Source organism: Rattus norvegicus, chromosome 4 (assembly GCF_036323735.1).
Source record: "Rattus norvegicus strain BN/NHsdMcwi chromosome 4, GRCr8, whole genome shotgun sequence".
Classification (NCBI taxonomy): domain Eukaryota; kingdom Metazoa; phylum Chordata; class Mammalia; order Rodentia; family Muridae; genus Rattus; species Rattus norvegicus.
In genome coordinates, this window is record NC_086022.1 from 156,208,501 (window position 1) to 156,234,919 (window position 26,419).

Here is a 26,419-nt window from a genome sequence, read left to right on the forward strand (position 1 = left end):
ACGACTGGGTGTTGCACTTGACCACTAAGCTATTCTTCCTGGCCTTTCTACCATGAAGTTAACATCTTTCCCTTTGTGTGAATAAATATTTGGGGGGAAGATACTTAGAAACTATGAAAATTCTGGTCTTCCTCCTACTTTTATTCAGATTTAACTGGTACAGAGGTTATTAAAGTTCTCTATCCAGTGGTGGTTTCCTATTTCTGTCTTTCCTTCTGCATTTGCTAACTGGAATTCTGGTTTAGGGAAAAGGTGTATTTCATCCCCCATCCACTTGATTACTTTATTGTTTATATTACCACACACACGAGTGAAGTTTACGCTACAGTCACAATCTTCCTTTACCTTCATTTATTTTTGTTACCATCCCAGCGAGCTGACATCAGGCATTGCTCGAGGAAATTTACCTGCTCCTTTCTTCCCACTAGCATCATATTTGAAAAGGGTTCAGGTTGCCCATTTGTGAGCAGGAAAGGGTCTGAGGCTCCCTCTGCTGAATCGCTGTCACTCAGAGGTGGGAGCAGGCCAAGCTTCTCTGAAGACTTTTCTGTTCCTGTTCTGGTCCCAGTGGAGGCAGAAAATACCTGGGAGAATGTGTCACGACACACTGACATCTAAATATGCCCAGAGTCGCCTTGGTGCCAGCCACTACCCACGCTTTTTCATGAGCTCATTTTGCTTCGCCCAATTCTGTTCAGTTATCCTTGCTAACAGTCCCCAGAGACTCCTCTAATCCTCCTGCTGAGTGAGAACTTGTAAACACTCATTCTGACAGTGCCTGATCCTTGGTCTTGTCCCTGGATACCCAAGGGTTGGGAAAGCAAGGGTTGACCCTTGTGATTGATAGGACACTCTAGAACAGGCGGTCTGAAGACAGTCGCTGACGGTTCTACCAATGGTTCTCAGACTCCCTCTTCATCACTTGGCTGAGGAAGGGAAAGTATCAATCAGGACCGCACAGAAATGAAAGAACCCGGGGATCACAAACGTTTGGAAAGGAATAAAAGAGCAATAAAAAAGGCAGGGTAGCAGCAGTTATGTGAAAACCGAAGAATCAACATTCCCTCCTGTCAGAGCAACTCCAGAGCGACAGAAGTTGACACCAAGGCCGCTCTGATCTCCCGGAGTATTTCCTGCAGACAAAATTGCCTGATTGCCTGTGTGAAGTCTCAGAGACCCTGGCAATGCTGCTGAAAGCTATGTGGTACCCAGATTTCTTAGGGGACTGATTTGGGTCTCAAATAACCTACCTGGTAATTGGAGAGTACAAATTTCAACATTCATTTTTCGTAGGTCAGATAGTAGGCCGCTTGTAGGTACCACTTGGCATAAGGCTAGGAAGTCAATTGCATCTCTTTGGGCTCTCAGCACGAGTTTGTGGCCTCTCTTTGAAAACCCTTTTAATCATTTCCTTTACACCATAAGGTGAGGCAGATGGATGGTTAGGAAAGAAGAAAAGGGGGGGCTGCGGAAACACAAGAATAATTTCCGGGAGCTGGAGAGATGGTTCCGTGGTTAAGAACTCTAGTTGACCTTCCAGAGGACCTGGGTTCGAGTCCTAGCACTCCCACTGGTGGGCCCACATCTGCTTGGAAGCCCACCTTCAGGGGATCTGACACCCTCTTCTACCCTCCAAGGCTACCCAAATGGATGTACACATACACAGACATACACACATAAATAAAAGCAGAAAAATACAATCTGTTATTAAAAAAAAAAGAAGTCTCCACGAAGCTCATTGTGAATAATTCTTTTTGGTTCTTTTTTTTTTTTCCGGAGCTGGGGACCGAACCCAGGGCCTTGTGCTTCCTAGGTAAGCGCTGTACCACTGAGCTAAATCCCCAGCCCCAGTGAATAATTCTTTAACAGTGTGGGTTATTATTGGTGAACTGGCTACATCATGAGATCCATTCTCTCCTGAAATCTCACGCAATCTTCCAAGGCAAGCAACATTGTCTCCATTTTATAGTTGTGAGAATGAGGGTCTTAGAAGATGATTGCTTTGCTCAAAACTCCAAGCTCCAAAGAGACAGATGCAGTGCATGGCCCCTGTGCTGCCTGGCACCAAGGCTGATGCAGTTTCCCCCTGCACTGCCATGCAGCAGGTGGTGGGCCCAAGACTGCGCTCTAGGCTTGGGACTCACAGCTGAAGGAACAGCCGGCCACCTCCCTGGGTCATCCCTGCCTGGAAAGAAAATCCTGTGACTAGCTGTCTGCCTCATGTTGCCAAATCTTCCCTGATGACTTTTTTTTTCTTTAAACCTTGGCATTTCATTGATTGTAGCTAAAAAAAATAAAAGTTCTCGCACATTGTCAAAGAATTCAGACAACACTGGAGCTACAAAAGGAAGAGAAAAATCTCTTTTACTACCTAACCCAGTTCCATTCTGAGTGCAACCACTATTAACTCAGAAACCTTTTTCAGGCGTTTCAACACTGTGTGTGCACACTCGTGGTGGGAGTGTGCCTGTGTGCAGGTTGGATGTTTTACTGACAGTTCAGTAATCTTGATATGCTGTTGTTTTCCTAAATCCTTGTCCCTTCCAGAATGCCATTTGGAACCCGATAAGGTTGATAAACTTTTAAATTAATCCGAATAGCACCTCATCAAACAAGGACCTACTACCAGACTGATTCTCAGGAGCCCCTGAGTTATGGGAGGGAAGGGTAACTGGATGATCCCTTTACAGAGATCTCAGAGTGTCAGGGGGAAGGGCAGACAAGCTACAGCGAGACAGCAAAATCACGAGCAACTGGCTGAACTGCCAGGGTGTACACAGTCCCCAGTCCCCAGGCCAGGGAATCACTCATGTGCAGATTGTCTGGTGGCCGAGGGGAGGGAAGAACGTGGGAGGGGGAAGGCAGGAGGCGGAATGTGGGCCGGGTCAAGTTTAGGATTACAAGCACTACAGGGCGGTCTCCAGCCACGCTTTAAATAGCCAGCCCCTTCCCTGGCCCCCTGGAGAATTCTCCGACAGGACCTCAGGCAGAAACTTCACCAAGGTTCGGAATATTCTCTACTCTTTCTCTCTTTTTTCTCTTTCTGGGCTTCAGAACGTAGGCTGGTGGGATCCATGGATTTACAATCATAGGGGTTTTGATGTCCCCTGGACAGTGCTCTTGGTTGGCTCCTGGGTGTGCAGGTGCAAGCATTTTCTGCTATTCTCTTGACATTCTGACAGGGGGTGGCGACAGGGGGAGGGGAAGAGAATCCTAATTGGAGAGGAGAATTGTTGAGTTTAAGTGTGAATATAGAGCTCATCTCTCCACTCAAGCCTCACAGCTGAGTCTATGCCAATGTTCCCACTGTCACAGACCAGCAAACTAAGGCTGTGTTACTCATTAACTTCAGGGGTCAGGCAGGGCTTCTAGGACTGGCTGCAGTCTGACCCCGGCTTGCCTGAACCCATGCTCTTCCCACTGCTCTCGAGAAGCATGGGGCTGAGAGGTAGAGGGCTACTGCTATGTTGCTGGGAAGGGGATGGGGCTGAGGGATGGCTTTGCCTCACAGGAAGACATCCCTGTGATGGTTAGTTAGTAAGGGAGGCCAGGATCAGCATGAGGCTGGGAAGCCCAGTTCAGTCAGGTGAGAAACAATGCTGCCCCCCACCGTTGGCCTTTCACCTCCTTGTCCTCAGCTAATTTGGATCCCAGTCCCCAGCTTGTCAAATAATCAGAGGTGTCTTCCACTCCATGTCTTTTTGGCTCACTTTTCCGGTCCCTAAGGTTGCAGGCAGACACTAAGGGACACCTGTGGCTTGGAGGGGTTTCTGATGAGAAGGTTCCATAATCTGAACTGTTTTGGGGTTTGGAGAAAGCCCACCCGGTTAGCTCTCTACAAAGAGGCCTCTCTAAATCAACCACAGTGCCTCAGGTCCACAGTCTAAGCACACAGGGAGCTGAGGCAGGGAATCACCTTGAGTTCCTGTTCTATATCAAGTTCTTGGACAAGCTGGGCCACAGACCTTGTCTCAAAACAAAAACAAACAAACAAACAAACAAACAACAACAAAAGCTAAAATGAAGACCAAAACAAATGGGGCCGCTTCGTAAAATGAGGAGGGAGTCACTAGAAGCACTAACATTAAATGTGTTGGTAAACCAAGGCAGCGAACACAAGCGCATCCGGTAGAACGGAAAGAACAGGAATTGCAGAGTGACTTCAAGTCTCCATACGATTTACTACCCGGGTGACGGCAGTGACTCGACAGAGTAGCGGCTGCAGGTATATTGTATACAGTCATTTTCTCAACAGTGACAGGGCTGGCGTAGGAATTAAACAAACATGTGTACAGTGCTTAGTCCAGAGTAGCTGCTTATTAAATTTGAATCACATCTGAATTTATCCCCAGTCTCAATATCAGTCTAGGAGAGGGCATTTCTGAGGTAGGACTTCCTTTTCTGTCATTGTCATGGTTGTACAGATTTCGATCCCGTTAGTGACAAAGAGAGGAAGGGAACAAGGAAGGGAGGGAAGAAGGGAGGAGGTAGGAGAGAGGGGGGAAGGGAGAGAGGGAAGGTTAGGGAGGGAAGGAGGGAGAGAAAGAGGGAGGGAAAGAAGGAGGGAGGGAGACTTTTTTCCATGTATGTAAGGAATGGTGGAGAGAGGAGTGAGTTCCTAGACAGCTCAGTTCTCCTGGTCCAGTTCTGGGTTCCATCCAACCTCCCTCAGCAGACACTTCTTTGAATAAAAACAGCGAAGACGTAGATAAGGAAGACATCCCTATGGCGCAGTCACTAAGAAAGTAACATCTTGGTGTATGCCCCAGTCTTCCAATGGATGTGACTCTTTTGTAAAGTACCTGTCAAGCCTGATCATTCCGTCCACATTAATCTCACCTCCTATGGCACGAACACCCTTTTGTTTCAATATACATCTTCTTGGAACAGTTGTTAACGGTTGAATAGAAGCTCATAATTTATCTACCACAGCTTATTACCTCACCTTTCATTATTAGCACATATGTTCTTTTCTTTTTTTTGTTGCTGTTATAAACAACCATTATCTTTACTATCAGATCTTTCCCCACGACCACAGTTACTTCTTTAGGGGAATTCCGGCAAGGGACATCAGTGGTCTTGAGAGTATGTCAACTGTCATCCTCTGGGTAGTCCCAGACTATCACGGCATTGAGTTGCGTTTTAATGTGTCACAGTTGGTTGTGAGAAGCAAGGGGGAAGTGCAGACCACTACATAGTACGTGAGTTCAGAGACCATGCACCAGGGAAGCAAAGTCTACCCTCCTGTGTTAATGCTTTCTCCTAAGTGTGAAGGGAACAGGCAGCCCTGGGAGCACCTCTCTAGCTCTGCCAGTGAGGGGCGCTAAGGAGAAACGGGCCAGAGGATAGGGAAGGAAGTCACCCCTTTCCAGGGAATTTATTCTCTCAGGGAATTTTCTGAAGGGTGGAGGTGTCCCTGTGGGCTTCCCACCAGTGACAGAGCACTGCACTTGCTTTCCAGGTGGGATGGATAACAGGGTCTCGGGAACGACCAGTAATGGAGAGACAAAGCCAGTGTGTCCAGTCATGGAGAAGGTGGAGGAAGATGGTACCTTGGAACGGGAGCAATGGACCAACAAGATGGAGTTCGTACTGTCAGTGGCGGGAGAGATCATTGGCTTAGGCAACGTCTGGAGGTTTCCCTATCTCTGCTACAAGAACGGGGGAGGTGAGAGCCACTGTGCCACCCCAGTCTCCCCAAGAAGGAGAATTCTTCTGTCTGCTACACTTACTGTCCCTCTGGGAAGTCCTATACATAGAAGGCTGGAGTTGAAGGACCCTGACAGGTCATTGAGGCCACTCTGCAGGAGATTGAGACTTAGACAACCCGTGTGGGTGCCCTAGGGCTTTCTCCCTTAGAAGCATGAGTACAGGCTCAGATCCAGCTGGATCAGGCCGTGGATTCTGCCTCCGCTCTTAACTCTGTGATCTTGGTCAAGTTCCAGAAGCCCCCAGAGTCTCAATGGTTGCTCCTGTAAATCAAGATAGCAATACCTGTTTTTCAAGGTTCTAGTAAGGATCGGCAACACTACTGATAAAGTGCTTAATGAATGGGAGCTGCAGTGACGCGGCTGCTGACACGGAACTCTCTTGGGATCTTGGGATTCTTCAGCTTTGGCCTTGTGTCACCCCCCCACGCCCCCACAAGCGGGTACCATGACATTCCCAATGCCCTCTGTTTCCCAACTCTCACTAGTATTATAATCTTCAACCTTCATGGCCTTCCTTTAAAAGTTTCCCTCTCTGTCTGTCTTTCTTTGTCTCTGTCTGTCTGTCTGTCTGTCTGTCTTTGTTCTCTCTGTGCGTGTTCATAGGCACACACAAATGCTAGCTTCTTATTTTCCTTCCCAGTCTTCTGGGGTAATTGCACTAATCCACATTTAGGGAATTTCCACGCCCCTGTGGTGAGCCTTGGACAGAGTCCCCAGATACTAAAGGGCTTAGAGTTGACCTGTGGGTTAGGAAACCATTCTGTTCTGTTGATGGATAAAGCTTCCAAGGATTGGAGGTCATGGGTCTGTTTTTGTAACGAGGCTATATCCTGAGCTAGAGGAATGCAGAGCCTGGAGGTAGGTCACCAGTGGCGATTCTGAGAGGAAGAAATATGGGCACACCTACCCACTTGCCGGGGAGCAGATATCCTCTGGATCCATCAAGCTCTCAAAATGGTTTGGAAGGGATGAGGCACAAAGTCCAAGTGGTTTGGGAAAGAGGACATACTCAGCCCGGAGTGGAGGTTGGGGGGATTATGAGAGACCAAGAGAGAGGTGCCCTGTACCCATGGTGTCTTCTTGTTGGGTTTGTGGATGTTGGAGACCAGGGTTGGAAGTTAACTTGTATTTTTCCCCAGAGGAACGGGAATGAGGTAATATGTCCTTTCTCCCTAGGAATTCTGGCTAGTGGCCTGAAATCATAGGACTTTGCTCAGTCTGTACTGTGAGAGGAGGGAGGTCTTCTTGTTTCTTCTCTAGCCCTAGATACTTCTATGCTTGTCGAGGAGTGCTTTTAGAGCACAAGGTGGAGAGAGGTGGATGGCCCAGGGGCACAGACAGAAGTAACAGACTAAGCCCCACAGGGCAGCGGACTCGGAACCTAGTAACCAGCTTACCTTCTCACGCGGCAGAAAGATTAGGGAGCGAGAAGATTTCCCCAAGCCTCTCTGGAATTGGGTAAAGGTTGAGGCAGTGATTTCCAAGCTTAGCTCAGAGCCACTGAGGGTGAAAAGGCGTCAGTAAAGGGGAGTGGCGGCAGCGCAGCTGGCGATGTTGGACTCACGCAGCTTCCGGTGCCCGGCGACTCTGGGGTCTGAGCTTTGCCCCAGGACCTTGAGGCAATTTATCGAGTCTTCACCTTAGAAACGCACACAGGAAAGCCCTAAGCCTTTGGTTTCCCCTGTGGGTCCTGGGTACGGCTGCCGAGACTTCTTTCCCTTGGACAGAGCCTCTGACTTCATGTGGCGGTTGAAATATTTTTAGGGGTCCTGAGATTGAATCTGGTGTTGCCACCCACAGTTTTGGCCCTTGCTGTAGCCGAGGACTTCGCGTGCTACCTCCCTATTTGCTGAGTAACAGCAGCCCGGGGTTGGGGTGGGGGCAGAGGGGCGTTCTGATGGACTTTGGAGTTAGAGGCTAATGCTCAAGTTTGCTACTGGGTGAATTAGTGAAAAGCTCCTTTGCCAAAGACAGATGAGGAACCCAGAGCCTTCGCTTTTCTTTTTCTTGCTGTGCTGGGAAGGATGCCCGGGTGCTCCAGGGAAGCATCATGCTTAGTAATGTGCTCTATCAACCTGCTTCTGGACTCTTTCTGTAAGTCCATAGCTTCACACACTCACGCCTGTGTTTGGGGTCGGGAAGGGCAGGGGCGAAGGTAGGGCGAGAGATGTTGGATCACTAATGCACTAGTGCGGTGACAGTGCCAAGCGTGAGGCATCTCCTCGAAGCTCAGTGATGTCTTCTTTGGTTTCAGCTTTCACACTTGGCAGACCTCACTCAAAGCAAGTTCCACAGCAGGGAGGAGCTGAGATAGATCAAGGAAGAACTGGCAAAACAGTTGAAGACTCAAGCTAAAAGTCAGGGGAGCTGGGGTTGGGTATTTAGCTCAGTGGTAGAGTGCTTGCCTAGCAAGCGCAAGGCCTTGGGTTCGGTCCCCAGCTCCGAAAAAAAGAAAAAAGAAAAAAAAAAAAGTCAGGGGAGCTAAGAGAGCGCCAAAGTCCTCGGGACTCGGAAGCTGTGAATGGCATTCCCAGAGAGATGGTTAGGAGGGGCGCCCACCTCAGTCACCTAGACAAAACCCTTCCTGTTATCATCTAAGACCTGTGGCCCAGTGACAGTGTCACCACCCAGGCTCTCTAGGGTTGCCAGGCTGTCACTTGTGTTGGCACACAGACAAGGGAGCTTTGACTCTATGCCATTCAGCAACAAACACTGGGCGCCCTGCACGTTGTTCTAAGTGCCTGGAATACATTTGTAAATACACCCAACCCCATGCCCTGTCCTCACGGGTCTTGAACTCCGGAGGAAGGGAACAGATAACGAAATGTACCAAAATTATCAGAAGTTACCAAGTACTATGGGAAAGAACAAGAAACCCCCAGTAAAGGGAATTAGGAGAGTGGGTGTCAGCTTGTGGCTGTTTTAGGGGAGGAGAATCAAGGTGGGCTTCATTGAGAATATTGGAGTAAAGGCTGACCGGAAGTGATGGGGTGGTCATGTGGTCACTGAGGTAAAAATGCTACAGGGAGAGGAAACAAAGGTGAAATAGTCCTGAGCAAGAGCCCACCTGGCTGTTTGGGAAGAGTGGGAATGTGGTCTACAAGCTCAGTGCAGGCTGCATAGCTAGAAGATGCAGTAATCAGAGAAGACCAAAGGGAAGCCATTGTCTATGCCTTTTGCTGATGAGACAAAACCCAACATCTGTTCACCATAGACAGGGCACCAACAGCGTCCCAAGAAAAGACTCCACCCGAGCCCAGCTTGCTTGCTTACAGGGGCAGAGGTGACTCAGGCAGCTGCATCACTAAAGCGCCCTCCCCAGCACGGGCAAAGCTCCCTGTACACCTCAAAGACAGCCCCGCCAGAGACTTTCTTTTCTCAGTATTCGCCTGCTGTTTTACTGGCTCGGAGAGGAGCCTCCTGATTCCATAAGTGTCTTAAACTTCCCAAGTCTTGTGATCGTCTCTTCTCCCCGAAGGAGGGCATGTAGAGATTTGGAGCTACACAGTACAGGTGCAAACCCGATGTGGCCTTGCTGGCTACTGTACAATGCTAGTAGCTTTACCCTTTAGTCACAAAGAAGGCAGGCAGGGTTTGGAGCAGAAATGGCGAATCTTAAACTGAGGATACTCTCACTGGCTGTTGTGTTCAGAGCTGCCTACTAGGGACAGACCAGCTCTAGAGCTAAGAACTCTGGATCCACCTCTGAGTTTTAAGATGGTTAGGGTTGATTGTTGATTTTACAGGTTCTGGAATCATTTAGGAAGCAGACCTCCCGGACACCCATTTGAGATTACTTAGATCAGGTCTGGGACTGTTGAGATGGCTCAGCATTGGGGAAAGGCACCAGGTGCCAAGCCTGATGACTTGAGTTCAATCCCTCTGACCTCTACAAAGCTGTCCTTTTACCTCCACGTGTGCACCGTGGGGCCAACACACCCACGCATAGAGACATACACACAAAATAAATGTAATACGAACTTTAGATAAGATAGGCTTCCGAGCATGACTGTGGGGACTATCTTGGCTAGTTTGGTTTAATTGAGGTGGGACAATCCATCCTAATGTGTATGTGGGGGGGTCCCACTCTTTGGGGTAGGGTCCTAGGCAGTATAAAAAGGAGAAAATGTGTAATGTGGGCAGCCATCCCTTTCTTCTCCCTGACTGTGGATGCAAGGTGACCAGCTGCCTTAGGTCCTGCTGGCTTGGCTTCCCCACCAGGATGGACTGCATTGAAGCGTATGCCAGAATAAACCCTTCCTTACTTGTTACTTCTGTCAGGGAATTTGATCACAACAGCAGAAAAGTATCCAAGACTAGTCCCTCCTCCCCAAACTACTGACTCTCCCCAGATGTGTGATCCAAAGTGTTTCGGGACACAGGCCTTCAGATGAGGCCTCGCCAACCCTCTGGACCCTGGTGCCAGCAGAATGGATTTCTCAACCCCCAGCACACCTGTCTGGAGTCTCTGTGTAAGATCATTGGAATCTGAGTCCTTGACATAGTTCTTGTTGCCAACTCCCTGCCTAAGCAGCCTGAGACTTTTAACCTGAAAAGAGTTGCTTTTCCTGAGACATGAAAGGCTGAGAGTTTTAAGACAGAAAGGAGTGATTGAATTTGGGGAATGCTGACCTGGACAGTGCAATATGTGAGTTTGGAGTCTGTGAAAGATCTGGTTGGAAATACATACTTAGCTGTTACTAACATTTTGAAGAGAGAGAGAGAGAGAGAGAGAGAGAGAGAGAGAGAGAGAGAGAGAGAGAGAATGCCTAGGATGACGTTTGTGTCTATCATCTCTGGAGGCTGAGGCAGGAGGATTGTGGGCTCAAGACTGGTCTGGGCCACATAGCTTTCTGTTTCAGAAGAGAAAGAGAAAGACAGACAGACAGACAGACAGACAGACAGACAGACAGACAGAGAGAGGAATGGAGAGGGGGAGGGAGGGAGGGAAGGAAGGAAGGAGGGAGGGAGGGAGAGGGAGAGGGGGAGAGAGAAAGACAGAGAGAGAGAGAGAGAGAGAGAGAGAGAGAGAGAGAGAGAGAGAGAGAGAGAACCTGCACATGGGACAAGGAGCAGCAGAGACACAGGTCAAAAACCAGGGCATTTGGAAGGCAGCTGAGGATGCATGAGAGCAAACCGAGCAGAGGCTTTGACAGGGCTGAGAGGGTGATGGGTGAGCAATCACTGGCCCACAACAGGGAGTCATGGTGATTGCAGCGGAGTACTAGACCAAACCCTGATGGGAGTGGATTAAAGCAAACCAGGGAGACAGGCAAAGCATTGGAAACCACACAGACAGATGTTGCTGAAGACCAGCAAGGACAGCACACCTCTGCTCTCAGCATCCTCCTCCCTGGGCGGAAGTAAGCCAGCCCAGCACCCGGAGAAGGACCATGCCCACATGTCCGGCAACTGTGGCACTGGTCCCTGAGCTGGAGAACTTGCTGAGGTTCTAAGATTAAACTATTTTTCCAACCCTTCATCCTCAGCTCCCTGGAGAGAAAATAAAGAAAGCTTTCTCCTGAGGCCGGTCCAGCACGGGCCTCAGGCAAGGGCATAAAGGGTCTCAGGTCATTTCAAGAGGTATGGTGGGACAGGTGGAAAGGGTAGAAGATCTCGGTAATGCCATTTCATTTGGCTAGGAGAATTTTAGTAACTTGCCCCTTGATTTCAACTCTGTCAATCTCTTTCATTTAAGTCTTAAGTCTGAGTTGCTGTCAGCTGGAGTCTTGCATCCACACAGCTGAAGACCATCAAATACAGGACAGGTGCTCCCCTTCTCCTTCCCCTTCTCCAAGTTTGCTCTAACCCTCAGCCTTCACACACCCACGTCCTGGGCGCCTCTGACCTGAGCTCTCAGCTGGGATCTCTCTGGTGCCAAGGCTGGCGTCTTCAGGTGAGGCTGCAGTATGGCACACCAAAGGTGGACCCCTTGGGAGTGGCATGCTGGAGGGAAGGCAGAAGCAAACAGTGCCAGCTGTAGGCATAAGAAGAGAGCAGCCCCGGGAGACCAGTGTGAACTGGGCCAGAGGAAACCGCTAGCCAGTGTGCCATTTGTAGCTACAAAGGAAGAAAGCAACTGAGAAGCCACTTCTCCTCACTCCCTAAGTTTTATGTTTTTAACAGTGCCACTGTGTGCGTTCAATGCACATGGTACATGCTCCACCCACTGCACATGATACATGCTCCATCCACTGCACATGGTACATGCTCCATCCACTGCACATGGTACATGCTCCATCCACTGTACATGATACATGCTCCATCCACTGTACATGATACATGCTCCACCCACTGCACATGGTACATTCTCCATCCACTGCACATGATACATGCTCCATCCACTGCACATGGTACATGCTCCATCCACTGTACATGATACATGCTCCACCCACTGCACATGGTACATGCTCCATCCACTGCACATGATACATGCTCCATCCATTTCACATGATACATGCTCCATCCACTGCACATGACACGTTTCATCCCCTGCACATGACACACGTTCCACTAAGACATGTTCTATAACCCCTTAGCTCTCATTAGACTCTTTCATTCCCCTGCTTTCATATCACACGCATGCAGGTGTATATAAATACATATACACACATGATGTTATGTGTCTGTGTTTAAAATGTAATATGAATGAGAGAAAAACAACACATATTCTTCCAAACCTAGCTTAGTTCACTTAACATGATCATCTCCAATTGCATTGCTTCCCTGCAAACCACAGAATTATGTTCTTGCTTACAGCTGAAAAAATTTCCATCACACACGCGCGCGCACACACACACACACATATATACATGTATATGCTTCTTCTGTAATTTAGCTCTGAGCAGAGTTGCAGTAAGGCCGATGTGTAAGTGCCTCTGTGATGAGCTCCCTTGGTGTCTTTTGGTTGATACTTAGGAGAAGCAGAGCTGAGACAGAGCTATTATGATAGACAGCGTTTGGGAGGCGTCTCCACACTGATTTCCACCGTGACTGAACTAGCAGCGTGTAAGGTTCCGTTTGTCCTCATCCTCACCAGCATTTGTTGTTATTTATGTCCTCAATGACTGTGGGGTGACGTGGGGTCCCAATGTGCTTTTGACTTGCATCTCCTTGACGGCTAGTGAAGTTGAACATTCTCTTGCATGTTTATTGTTTATTGTGTTTCCTACCTGGAGAACTGTCTGCTCGCTTCATTGTAACTTATTGACCACGTTGTTTGATTTCTTGTTCTTTAGTTCTTTGCATTTTCTAATGTTAATCCTCAGTCAGATATATTGTTAGCAAATACCTTTCTCTCGCTTCTTCACCCAGGTAACAGTTTCCCGGGCTGTGCAGTCAGTCACTATTTAGTTTTGTGAGGGGCCATTGTCAATTGTTGGCTTCCTTTACTGGGTTCTTGCCTGTCCCTACACCTTTCGTTGTGCCCCCTACTTTTTTCTCCAACAGCTCCCCAGTTTTAGGTCTTATATTAAGGCCTTTGATCCATTGGGGTTGATGTTTGAGCAGGGAGAGACAGAGGTCTAGCTTCATTCTTCTGCATGTGTCTATCCAGCTCCAGTTGTTGAAGAAAGCTGTCGTTTCTACAATGTGTACTTTTGGCTTGTCAAAAACCCAGGTGGTTGTAGCTACCTGGGTTTATAACCAGTTCTGTTTTCTCTTTCACTTCGTACCAGGGCCATACTGTTCTTCTTATAACCGAGGCTCTGTACTACAGCTTGAAATCAGGCATGGCGATACAGCTAGCGTTATTTCTTTGCTCAGGATTGCTGGGTCTATCTCGGGTCTTTTGTCAGAAGCAGTTTACTTAGAGACATAGTTATTTTGGGAAGCACGCGGCAATCTTGTTAGTGAGTTACTCCCTGCCCACTTTGGTCTGGCTAGCATTTATTACAGTGTAAACCTTTTTTATGTGCACGCTGACTTCTGTTGCTAAGGTAGAATATAGTTCTTTGTGTCTTCCAAAAGTAGCTGGATCATCACGGGTGACACCATAGAGCACGGTCCTTTTGAGAGGGTGGCTAGCTGCAAGACTCTTTTTGCTGTCCCTCCTACCTCATGGGAAGTGGGCAGCACAGTTTGGAATTTTGAGGGACATTCACGTGGATGAGTGAAGGTGTGGGTAACTTTCTCCCCCCATGTCTCTTCTTGTTTCTATAGGGTCTCACTTTGTAGCCCAGGTTAGCTTTATGCTTATAATCTGCCTTCCTCAGCCTCCCAGGTGCTGATATTAAAAGCATGTCTCTCTGCTAGGCCCTGACTCCTTCTTTTATTCATGGAAGGGGCAATGGCCCTCAGGACTCCCTCGGCTGTGCTCAGGTCTCTCTCGATCAGCCTCCGATCACCGGCACCTTCTAAACTTCTCCTGGCGAGTGTGGACTTTGCTCATGTGCTGAGGGGCAAAACTGACCATGGGCCTGTGGTTAAACATTGGCTCGGTCTGTTGGGAAAGAGCAGGCAGCATAGATATGGAAGCTTGAACCGGACTGTCAACGTTCTCAAATAACTGGGGCTTTCCCTATAACTCTTCACATCGGCTACTGGGTTCTCTCTCCTCTGGAGTTTCCCATCAGGCCCTGGATCTTTTATGCTGAACTCTTCAGTCTTTATTCCTTGGCCTTCAGGGCAATTGAGTATTCCTTCAGTTTAGTGCCTCAATTGTGTTAAATTGTTAAATTGGGTTAAATTGCTAAATTGTGTAAAAATGCTACAAACTAAAGATCCATTCCCATGAACTTTCAGTTGATGGTCATATTTAAGATGTATAAATTACAGCTTTTGACACAGCCACAAAAGTAACTCCAGTGTCCAGCTAATGAACATACATTCACCCTCAGAAACTTTCTCCGGGCTCCTGGTAACCCCTTCTCTCGCTGTGTCCCTGTATAGTCACATGGCCCTGCCTTGCCACTGTGAATTCTTCTGCTTTTAAGAAATTTTCTATGTAAGGGGAATCAAGAGCTATGCACCTTTTTTTCCACACAGAATAATTGTTTTGAGGTTCAGCTGTAGTTTTCTTTTCAGTACTTCATTCCTGGCTCTTAAATCCCCTTTAGGGAGCCCAGGGACAGCCCAGGTGGTAGAGAGCTTGCTTTGCAGGTATGAGGACTTAGGTTGAGCCCACAAAGAAATATGACCACGATGATGGGTGCTTGTGATTTCAGTGCCAGCCAGGTGGATGCCTCCCTGGGGCCAGCCTAGCGTACTTGGTGAGTTCCAGGCCAGTGAGGGACTCGTGTCAAAGGAAAAAAAGTGTATGTGTGAGGAATAACAGTTGAGGCTGTTCTCTGGTTTACACACACACGTGCACACATATACATGTGTACACACACTCATGCACATACAATGTACATGCCCCCCCCAAAATTAAAATAACTTTAGAAAGCCTCAACATTTGTTTTTTCTTTGGTGTTTTGGTTCTGATTTTGTTGTCACAAAGTGCAGGCTTCATATAGCAAGTTTGGCAGCTTCCTTCTTTGTCAATGTTGTGTCAGAAGTTTCAGCTGGGTGGTGGTGCACACCTTTAATCCCAGCTCTTGGGAGGCAGAGGCACGCGTTCAAGACCAGCCTGGTCAACAGAGCAAGTTCTAGGACAGCCAGGGCTACACAGAGAAACCTTATCTTAAATAAACTCCCCATCCCCCCTCCACACAATAGAAGTTTATGTAGAACTGGTATGATTTTTTTCTTAGGCACTCAGAGAATTTACCAATGTAGCCATTAGACCTAGAGGTTGCCTTATGGAGAAGATTTTTAATAAAAAATAGTTCAATCTTTTTTTAGTAGTTAAAGGCCGCTTACACTGTCCTTCTTGAGTCAGCTGCAAGAGCCTGTGCTTTTTGAGGAATTTGCCCATTTTCTCTGTGTTTCTGTAGTTCTCAGCATACGGTTCATGTATTTTTGTTACCGCTTTTTTCATATTTGTAGAACTTGTGCTGACATACCCACTTGTCATATTGGTAACTTTCAAAAACCTGACTCATTTAATTTTGTATTCCGTGTGTGTGTGCACATGTGCATGTGTGTCACATATGTGTTACATGTGCAATGTGTGTGCATCCATGCATGTGTATGCCTGCTGTGATGAGCATGCACATGTCAGAGGACAACCTTTGGGAATAGGCGCTTGCTGTCCACATGGTTGAGGCAGGGTCTTGTGTTTCTGCTGCTGCCCTGCTTACTTGGACTGGTTGCCCTGAGAGCTGTCCTCCTGTTCCCGACTCCAAGCTCACTGCAGAAGTGCTCGGGTTACACAAGTGCCCTGCTGGACCTAGCAGTTTGAATGTGGGCTCCGGGTACTGAACTCGGGCTCCTTGGCTTGTGCAATTAGTACTTTAACCCACTGAGCCAGTGCTCCAGTCCCCGTGTTGGTAATTCACGTCTCTGGAAGTCTATTGATTTCATTGCCTCAAGAAGGCAGCTTCTGGTTTGGTTGACTTTCTCCCACGCTTTCTGGTTTTCCACTTTGATTTAGTTTGGGCTCCGTCGACTCTTATTTCTCATTTATTAAGGAGGAAGCTGAAGTTATTGATTTGTGTTCTGTTTTCTTGTTATGATAATAGACATTTAGTGCCCTTGGAGTAGAAACTCCAATGATTGCTTTAACAGAATACAGATTTGAGTCTATTGTATCTTATTTCATTCTACTTGTGAAACTTTCTAATTTTTCTTTTGGTTTCCTACAGATAATTTAGAAGAATTAAAAAAAAAACAAATATAGGGGTTTTCTAATGTTTTCCTTTTATTGGTTTTTAATCTAGTCAGGAATACATCTGCCTAGATGAGCTTTTTTCTTATTAAGATTTCTCTGTGGGCTAGTGCATGACTCATCTTGGTAAACATTCTATATATGTCAGAAAATAATGCATACTCTTCTGTTGTTGCTAGGATGTCCTATAAGTGTTATAAATGGAGCTGGCTTATGGTTTTCAAATATTTTATGTCCTTATTCCTTTTCAGTTTGCTCTTTAAATGACTGAGAGAATAGTAAGCATTTTAACTTTAACTAGAAATCTATGTACTTTTCTTTATGGGATTATTAGTTTTGCTTCATGGATTTTAAAAGCTCTATTTTATAGTGAATATGAAGTTAATTCTTGATGAATTGACCTTGAAATTATCTTTACCCTTGAAAATATTCTTTGCTCTAAGGTCTAATTTGTGTGATGTTACAATAGGTATTCTTTTGTAAGGTTTTCTCTGATACTTTTTAGACATTGATAGCCATTAAAATTAACTAGCATAAATGGATAAACATTCCTTAGGTGCGGTGATGCGTGCCTATAATCACAACATTGTACTTCACACATTCTGAGGTAGGAAGACTGTGAGTTTTGGGACAGCCTGGTCTACATGCTTAGACCCTGTCTCAAACCAAACCAAACCAAACCAAACCAAACCAAACCAAACCAAACCAAACCAAACCAAACAAGATTCCTACTTTCTTTCAGGAAATACTAAGGTGACATATATTTTTCTATGCTTTAACTTATAATATCCTCATTTTTTTCTAAAACCTCAAGTGCACTTCCTTTAAGCAGCATATATATGAATTTTACTAGTTTCTTTTAAAGCCAACTTAAAAGTCTGAGTCTTTTAATCATTATTTAGAGCATTTACATTTAATACAACTAATCATAAGGTAGGTTAAAAATATAACTTATTGACACTTTATAACTGTCCTATTAGGTCCTTGTTTCTCCTTTCTTCATCTGCCTTGTGTTATAGTAATTGGATATTTTAAGTATTACTCCACCATTTGCATTGTTCCTTTGATGGCTTACTAATCGTAGCTTTCTATTGTGTTAGTTTAGACATTGTAGTCTGTCTCTTTAATTCATCAAAGCTTATTTTCAAAGGATATTGCACTACTTTCTATATAACAGTCTTATAATCCCCTATTTTTCTTGATGAATATTATACTTTTGCTATACATTTTATTTTTCCATTTATTATACATACTTTTAACATTCTTTTAAAATTTTTTTTGTGTGTTTTTGAGGCAGGGTTTCTCTGTGTAGCCTTGGTTGTCCTAGGACTCACTCTGTAGATCAGGTGGGTCTCCAACTCACCTAGTTTGACTTAGTTTAGCGGTGATCATCCTTGTGAACACGGACACGGGGTTAGCTATTGGAACATGAGTAACGTGTCAGTGCCACAGCATTGAAGAAAGTAACGCTCACTCCCCATAACCAAAAACTGTCCATAGACCTTCAGGGAGGGGGTGGGGCCTCAGGAAGGTCTTTCCTATGCATGATGGGATATCGACAGCCTCAGTCATGTGGAGCTGATCACAGCTGCAGTGAGTTCATGAATTCCATGATGGCATCATGTCCAGAAGACACTGATCTTCAGTACCTTGCCCCATCCCTAGGCTCTTACAGACTTTCCGCCCCTCTTCCATGATGTTTCCTGAACCTTTGGTGGTGTAGGGCTTGTTAGATATGTCACATTCAGGGATGAGGACTCAACACTCCCTTAGCCTCACCAATCTGACCAGTTTTGAGTCTCTGTCCACTGCAAAGAGACACTTCTCTGATGAAGAATGAGAGGCATACTTATTAATCCATGTTAATAGACACATAAATATTTGGGAGGCAATTAAGTCAATTGTATCTTTTCGGTTTTTTTGAATCAGGATGAGGAGATAGGGTTTTAATAGGTAGCCGTTGTTGGCCTGGAACTCACTAGGTAGAACAGGCTGACCTTGAACTCAAACATCCGCCCGACTCTGCTTCTCGAGTGTTGGGACTAAAAGGTGCACCATATTGCCCAGCCTAGTTGTATTTTTAAGAGTTTAGTAAGGAATAATGTGAATTAAAAATTATGAAAAAGGGGTTTAATAAGGAGGAGGCAATTCTTTGTTTTGTTTTGAAGACAGGATTTCCTCTGTGTATCTCTGGCTTCCTGGAACTCACAGTGTAGAAGAGGCTGGCCTCAAACTCACAGATCCACCTGCCTCTGCCTCCCGAGTGCTAGGACCGAAGGCATGTGCCACCACTGCCTGGCTTGAGAAAGCGATGCCTACGTTTGCCAATGGAGCCCCTCTCTCTGGAGTTCTAACTCCTTTGTGGATATATATTGCTTTATATATATTTATATTGTGGATATGTGTGGCTTTCTCATTCCCTCTGCAGGAAGAGTCCTTTTAACTTTTCTTGTAGTGTATGTCTTTAAGTCATGAAATTTTATTCTCAAAGGATATCATACTACTTTATGTACGAGTCTTAAAATCCTATATTTTCCCTCTGATATTGTGTCCTCTTGATGAACTGACCTCTTTGTTACGATGTTATCTTTACTCTTGAAAATATTCTTTGCACTGAAATCTAATTTGTGGAATGTTAAGGTAGACATTGTTTGGAAAGTTTTCCTCTGGATTGTTAAGAGGTTGATAGTCATTTGAATTAATTAGTATAATCTAATAAACTCCACAGGCATGGTGATGCCTGCGTTCACAGCTGCGGGATCTTGCTGCTGACAGATTCGTTCTTTTCACGACTCACGAGGCTTTCACTTCATTTTCATTCCTGAGCAATCTTTTTCTGGGCATAGAAGTCCAGGTTGACAGCTTGTTCTCCTCATTACCATAGCACATTTGCTGCCCTCTGGCTTGCTTGCCTTGTTTCCAAGGATTAACTTGATGTTAGCCTTATCTTCACTCTTCTGTATGTATGTGTCATGTCCTCCTCTGGTTACTTTTAAGGTCCCCAGAGTCCTCCATCCCCCAAAGTTTAAGTAACACGACTGTGATGTGCCTTGGGTTGGGTTTCTTCCCCTTTCTTTTGTTAGGTGCCTCTGGAGCTGTCTCTGGTGCAGGGCTGACTATTCCCCAGGGACGAGGAATACATACACTATCATCAGGAGAGTGTCCACAGCTCTGGTATGGCGAGTGGGGTCAGGCACTGTATGAGCATCATTATTTTTAATCTTTTGAAATGGTTCTTTCCAGTGGAGGGCCAAACCGCCCTGCGTATGCTCAATCTCGTTTGAATGGGTCTTTCTCTCACCTTAGGTCATTCCTCTGTCCTGTTTCTCAGATAGAAAGTTCTAGGTCTCTGTCTTTGTGACCTTCCCTTTCTGGTTACTGTTTACTGTGAATTTTCCTGTCAACTTTGGCAGTAGCTGGAGGGCCATGCACAGGAAATACCAGCTTGTCTGACACCCATAGTCTTTCCTTAGCCAAGGATTAGGGAGGAAAGAGTCAGAATGATTACCAAAGCAATTGATTTTAGCTTGATAAAGGGCCTTGTTTATAACCCCAGCACTTGGAAAGCTGTAGGAGGGGCATTATGACCTTGGAATAGCCTGAGCTACATGGCAAGACCTTATCTCAAAACTTGCCTTTAATAAAAAGTCTGAAATTAGTATAATGATTTCTTTGAAGAGAATAAGGAATTCTGGTCTGTGTTGAGAAGTCCTGGTATTTATCATTCAATGGTCTCCCTACTCTTTCCACAAGTGACATGTCACTTAGGTAGTAATCGATGCTCAGTGGGGAGTAGACCTGGCAGGCAGTGATCAAACTGCACAGCGGAGGCAAAGCGTGGACCCGCACAGCTCCCACATAATTTGTCACCTCTTGATCCCCGCTGTGGTAACAGATAACTACACAGTGTCACCTGCCACTTGCATGGCTCCTGCCTCTAAGATTCTGACCCGCAGAGTGGGACGGTACGGAAAAGGAGGTGGGTCACGAAGAGAAGATTGCCAGGTAATGGGCATCCAATTTTCTACCCACAGGTGCCTTCTTTATTCCCTACCTCATCTTCCTATTTACCTGTGGCATTCCTGTCTTCTTCCTGGAGACAGCGCTTGGCCAGTACACCAACCAGGGAGGCATCACAGCCTGGAGGAAAATCTGTCCCATCTTCGAGGGTGAGTAACCAACTCCGTGTCCAATTCCAGGGTCATGAGCTAGAGCTTGGAACCAACCTTATTTAGGGCAAGCAAGGAGCGAGCAAAAGTTCAGAGATTAAAACAGGGCTGGGAGTCTCCATTTTTATCTCCATTTCTTCTGTGAGCTGCAGACTAGGGTGGTTTCTCCGTCCAACAAGTGGAATGAAGAAAAAGGATCGAGCAAGGCAAAGGCTTTGGATTAAATGGGCAGAGTGCAGTGCTCTCTGACTGTCTGTGCTTTAAATATATAACTGCGATGTTGTTTGAACAAAACATATTTAATCAACTCGAAAACATTTTAAATGTGAATTTCATTTTATTTAAAAAAATTTTTTTAAAAAGGGTTTTATGTGCACTGGTGTTTCACCTGCATGTATGTTTAGCTGAGGGGTTGGATTTTCCCCTAGAACTGGAGCTGCAGGCAGTTGTGAGCTGCCATGTGGGTCCCTGAGGGAAAGGAACCCAGAAGAGCAGGGCGGAGCCACCTCTCCGGCCCCTTCAAAGAGAATTTTAAATGAGAAGGACATTCCATCAGTTATTCTATTGCCTTGACATAACTTTAAAATTTAGACTGCTTCACTTCATACCTTATCTCTTTATAGATAAGATTTTAATTTATGCTTTTGTTTTGAGATAAGTGTAGGTTCACAGGGAGTTATAAGATAGTACAGGGAAGTCCCGTGGGCCTCCATCCAGTTCCCCCAGTAGTGGCTTTGCTTAAGAACTACAAGACACAGTAGCAAAACCCAGAAATTGACACTGGGGTCATCCATGGAACTTACTCGAGTTTCTGTGACTTCTAACCACCTCCTGTTCAGGGTGTGTGGTTCTAACCTTACCACAGGTGGATTTCTTTGGCCACCACCACCATTACCACCACCAAGAGCCCCATGGTGGCCGATCCCCATCCTATGGCCACACTCACCTTTCCCGCCTCCGTTCTGGCAAACCCTATTCTCTTTTCTATTTCTGTCATTCTGAGAACACCATTTAATGACTGTCTGAAGCATTTCTGTGAGTGGGTTTCTCACTCGGTGTGAGCTCCTTTGCATCCATTCATCTGTCCGTCTGTCTGTCCACCAGTCCGTCCGTCCATCCATCCAGGCCATCTTGTGTGTTAGTCTTCTCCTCGGTGGGTGGGTAGTGGTCCACAGCACTGATGTACATCTGTTCAGACTTATTCATTAAGCGATATTTGGGTTGCCTCTAGTTTGCGGAGGGCTTCATTTCTCTATTTATCCTTTCTGTGGTGCTTGTAGCACAGTGTTAAGCAATATCCATGATTTAGGGTCTGCTTTTCGGTTTGTCTTGTTTTCCATTTTCTGCACGGTGATCACTTGATGGTTTGTAAACTTCCATTGAGTGAATACATCATAATTTAGAAGCTCTCTGCATGAGGCACTGTGCTCATTTTCAATCACTCATAAAACTTTCATGTTCTGCGAGCACCTCTGTCTATTTAGATAACTCCCTCCTGCTTTGAAGTTATTTGTTTAGGGACAAATTCCTGGAGTAGGATCATTAGATCAAATAAATACCATGTTGGTGAATCCCCCCCCACCTTATTCCTCTCTCTCTCTCTCTCTCTCTCTTTCTCTCTCTCTCTCTCTCTTTCTCTCTCTCTCTCTCTCTCTCTCTCTCTCTCTCCATTGAGGGTTTCTCTGTGTAGCTCTGGCCATCCTAGAACTTACTTTGGACAGGCTGGCTTCGAACTCACAAGATCCGCCCATCTCTGTCACCCAAGTGCTGGGATTAAAGGCATGAGCTATCATGCCAGGCAAGTTGGAAATTCTTGAGTTGGTTCATTAGATTGTCCTGTGGAAGTGTTAACTCACTGACACAAGACATTAATAGCCTCTTTCTCTTTTAAAGTTTTTGAAAATTCTCTTCCTTTTTTAAACAAACCATCCCCTCCCCCGCCCAATTCCTGTGGTGCTCAGAACTGAACCCAGAGCCTTCTACATGTCTTACCACTGAACTATATCCCTAGCCCTGTAGAACATCCTAATCTCTAAACAAGTGTAGAGACCACTGAGTTACAACACTTGCGAAAATCAATCATCAATCAATCAACCAATTCAATCGATCAAACAAACAAACAAACAAACAAACAAACAAACAAACTTCACCCGTGTGGGGCAAACTTCTGCAATGCCAGCACTGAGAATGCTGAAGCAGGAGACTGGGAGTGAAAGACCAACCTGGACTATCTAGCAAGTCTGAGACCCCCTTGACTATCTGAGACCCTATCTTAAAAAAATCACCAAAGTCGTAGTTACAAAATGGTACTTTACTGGGTTGTCTCACACCTCACACTCTGGTAGCTGTTAGAGGTTATTTTAAGAGATTATGTTAGAGACTATTTTAAAGATGTTTATTCAGTATTTGTACTTGTTCTGTGTGCATCGCCGGTCTTTGCTTTTGTGGTTTTGTGTTTGTGTGCCTGCGTGTGTGTGTCTGTGTGTGTGTGTGTGTGTGTGTGTGTGTGTGTGTGTGTGGTGTGTGTGTGTGTGGTGTGTGTGTGTGTGTGTGTGGTGTGTGTGTGTGTGGTGTGTGTGTGTGTGTGGTGTGTGTGTGTGGTGTGTGTTTGTGTGCCTGCATGTGTGTGTGTGTGGTGTGTGTGTGTGTGTGTGTGTGTGTGTGTGTGTGGTGTGTGTGTGTGTGTGTGGTGTGTGTGTGGTGTGTGTTTGTGTGCCTGCATGTGTGTGTGTGTGGTGTGTGTGTGTGTGTGTGTGGTGTGTGTGTGTGTGTGTGTGTGTGTGTTTTGTGTGTGTATAGGCCAGAGGTCAACGTTAGGTGTTTTTCTTTAGGCATTGTCCACTCCTTTTTTGAGACAGAGTATCTCCCTAGCCTAGGACTTTTCAAATAGGCCAGTCTGGTTGTCCAGAGAGTCCTAAACATCTGCCAGTCTGCGCCTCCCCAGATGTGGGATCAGAAGCACATGCCACCACATCTGGCCTTTTTTTTTTTTTTTTTTTTAAAGAACCATGGCTTCTGGAGGTTCTCATGCTGCAAGGCCCGACCTTCATCTCTCCTCTTGTCTTTGCATTTCAGAGAATGTCAGTTTAGCTCTGGAGACATGAACTATTGCCGTGGTAGAGTTAGTCTCACCTCTTTTTGAGACAGGGCCTTACTGTGTAGTACTGTGTAGACCAGGCTGAGTTTGAACTTGTGGCAATCCAACTACCTCTGTGTCCTGAGGGCTGAGATTACAGCTATGTCTACGACACCTAGCTCTGATCTTAGGTATTTGAAAGATAACTCAGAACCTCATAAATATCAAAGTTTAGCAGCAGAAGACAAGAAAAAAGTGCTGGGTCAACCTAGGAGACCTCAGAACTTAGAAACTCTACTCCTTTGGCCGGGAGGCTAGGCCTAACGCTTCTTGCTATGGGCCCTGAAAGTGTCAAGCAAGTCCCTTCCTGCATAGGCATGGGTGGTGTGTGAGAATTTTTGCACTGTCCTGGCCCAAAGCTTCAGTCCCCTCTCCAGGCATCGGCTATGCCTCACAGATGATCGTCAGCCTTCTCAATGTCTACTACATCGTTGTCCTGGCCTGGGCCCTCTTCTACCTCTTCAGCAGCTTCACCACTGACCTCCCCTGGGGTAGCTGCAGCCACGAGTGGAATACAGGTAAGCTCGTTGCTGAAGAGCCCACTTCCTTCTCCCACCTTGATCTGCTAACCAGGAGGGAGAGTGCACTGTATCCCGGGCATCTAATCTCTAGCTCACATTTTAAACCAGGAATCAGCCAAACAGATCATGAAGAAGGATAAGGGGCTGAGATGGAGTTCTGTGATATGACACGTGTTTGGTGTGAAGGCAAGGCCCTGGCTTCCTCATCCAATACTCCCTCAAAATGTGAGATGTCGCCAGCCTCTCAAGCGAAATGTCATGGCCTTAAACAAAAGCCCAGTACACTCTATCTGTGTGCTTTGCACAGAGAACTGCCTTCCTCTGTGCTCCGTCACTTGTTTATTTCCCTCTGAAACACGCCTGTTTGATATGTCAGCTTATTTATTCGTTTTTCATATCTGATATGGTTTTAAGTTTTTTCAAACTTGTAAACTATCTGGGCTCAACTTGGCCATGAGCTGTTTTGCCCATTATCAGGGAAATTTATGATAGCCATTAACTTCTGTCTTTGCAAAGCCACTCGAGCAGCCTACTATCAAATCTGGCGTACTGAGAACTGTTATAGTAGCAAAGCTGTTCGGGTCGGGACTTCTCAGTAGCCCAACCTATGAGGACAGGCGTGTTCTCTGTGCAGACTGTGGCCATTGAGCACCTGACACATGGCCAGGGTCTGCGGTGTCTGAGGAGCAGAACTGTGGAATTTTACCTTTAAGCACCAAATGGGCTTGTGGCTCCCCTGCTGGGTATCACAGATGAAGAGCATGCTGGCTACTCTTCTGCTTTGCTTCTCATTGCTACGCGCCCCGGTCACTGTCCAAGTATCGTGTAGTGCTTGTCCATCTTGGGCAGAGGAGTCACTTGGCTCTGAACTGGAGTTAGAATCCGTGACTTGCCAGCTTCAGCAGGCTTTGGCGATGCCTTCTGGGCCTGGTGTCTGCCTGTTCTTCCTAGCTCACCATGACGATCAGTGAGTGTCCTCTTGCTTCACACTTCCTAGGTTACCACCTGCATTCCACCATTTTTTTTTGTCAAACGAGAAGCCAATTCTTGGAGGCATGCTTCCCAACTCCAGAAGACTGCAATGCGCTCTTCTCAAATGTCCTGGTGGTCTCGCACTGACCCTTGGCCCTCATGGGCACTTTCCTTCTTGGTGCTTACTGATATGGTTGTTCTAGTTAGCTGGAAAGGCAGTGAGGCAGAAAAGGTGCTTTCTCCTAGCACAAGCTGACTGCTCACCTTATAAGATTTCAAGGAAATGTCCAGGGCTTGGGAATATAGCTCTAAACCTAAAGTCCGTGTCTCCTAGAAAGCAAAGAGCCCTACCGTCCTGGAGCTGTCTTACAGCAAGAGACACACTGTCTTAGGTTTACTATGGCCGTGATGAAACACCACAATTAAAAGCAACCTGGGGAGGGAAGGGTTTGTGCTTCCACACAGCTATTCATCACTGAAGGACGTCGGGACAGGAACTCAAACAGGGGAGAAAGCTAGAGGTAGGAGCTGATGCAGAAGCCATGGAGGGGTGCTGCCTACTGGCTTGCCCCTCATGACTTTCTGTCTGCCTTCTTATAGACCTCAGAATCAGGGTTATAGCCCAGGATGGTACCACCCACAACGGGCTGGGGTCTCTTCTGTCAATCACTAGTTAAGAGAATGCTCTGTAGGGTAACCTACAAACCTGATCTTTGGAGGCATATTCTCAATTCCAGTTCCTTCCTCCCTCTCTAATGACTCTAGCTTGTGTCAAGTTGATGCAAAACCAGGCAGCACACATACTGTGGACAATGTAGCCAGGAATACAGAAAGAGGTAATATACCTTGTCAAGCTTGGTGGTGAGCACCTTTGCTCACTGAGCGGTCTTGCTGGTCCCCAAAGTGTCTTCATAGTCACCAAGATTACCTTGTTGACAAAACATTAACAAGAGTGCCAACATTCTGTAACATTCCAAAGTGGCGCGCAGGTGACAGAGAGCCTTACTTACTATTCCATTATTCCCTCATACTAATATCTATTTTCTAGTGATCAGGGAAGGGATGGTTAGGTGTCAAATTGTCCCACACCCAAGGCCACATAGCCAATACCTGGCACCCCCCCTGCCCCCCGACACCCGGCACACAGAGCTTCTTCTTGAGCGCTGTTGGACCACACTTTAATGATGCTCTGCAGACAAAGG

At 46.3% G+C, this 26,419-nt stretch overlaps 1 protein-coding gene across 8 annotated transcripts in view; it reads left to right on the plus strand.

Annotated features, from left to right (window-relative positions):
* Nucleotides 1–2,880: 2,880 nt before the first annotated feature.
* Nucleotides 2,881–26,419, plus strand: part of Slc6a13 (solute carrier family 6 member 13) — a 37,111-nt gene continuing 13,572 nt past the window's right edge. The window contains exons 1-5 of one of the 8 annotated variants that reach the window (XM_006237219.4): nt 2,967–3,003; nt 4,107–4,225; nt 5,462–5,668; nt 20,454–20,588; nt 24,084–24,242. In XM_006237219.4, the coding sequence (XP_006237281.2) occupies nt 5,467–5,668; nt 20,454–20,588; nt 24,084–24,242 (496 nt within the window). In that variant the 5' untranslated portion in view covers nt 2,967–3,003; nt 4,107–4,225; nt 5,462–5,466. 8 annotated transcript variants of the gene reach the window in all.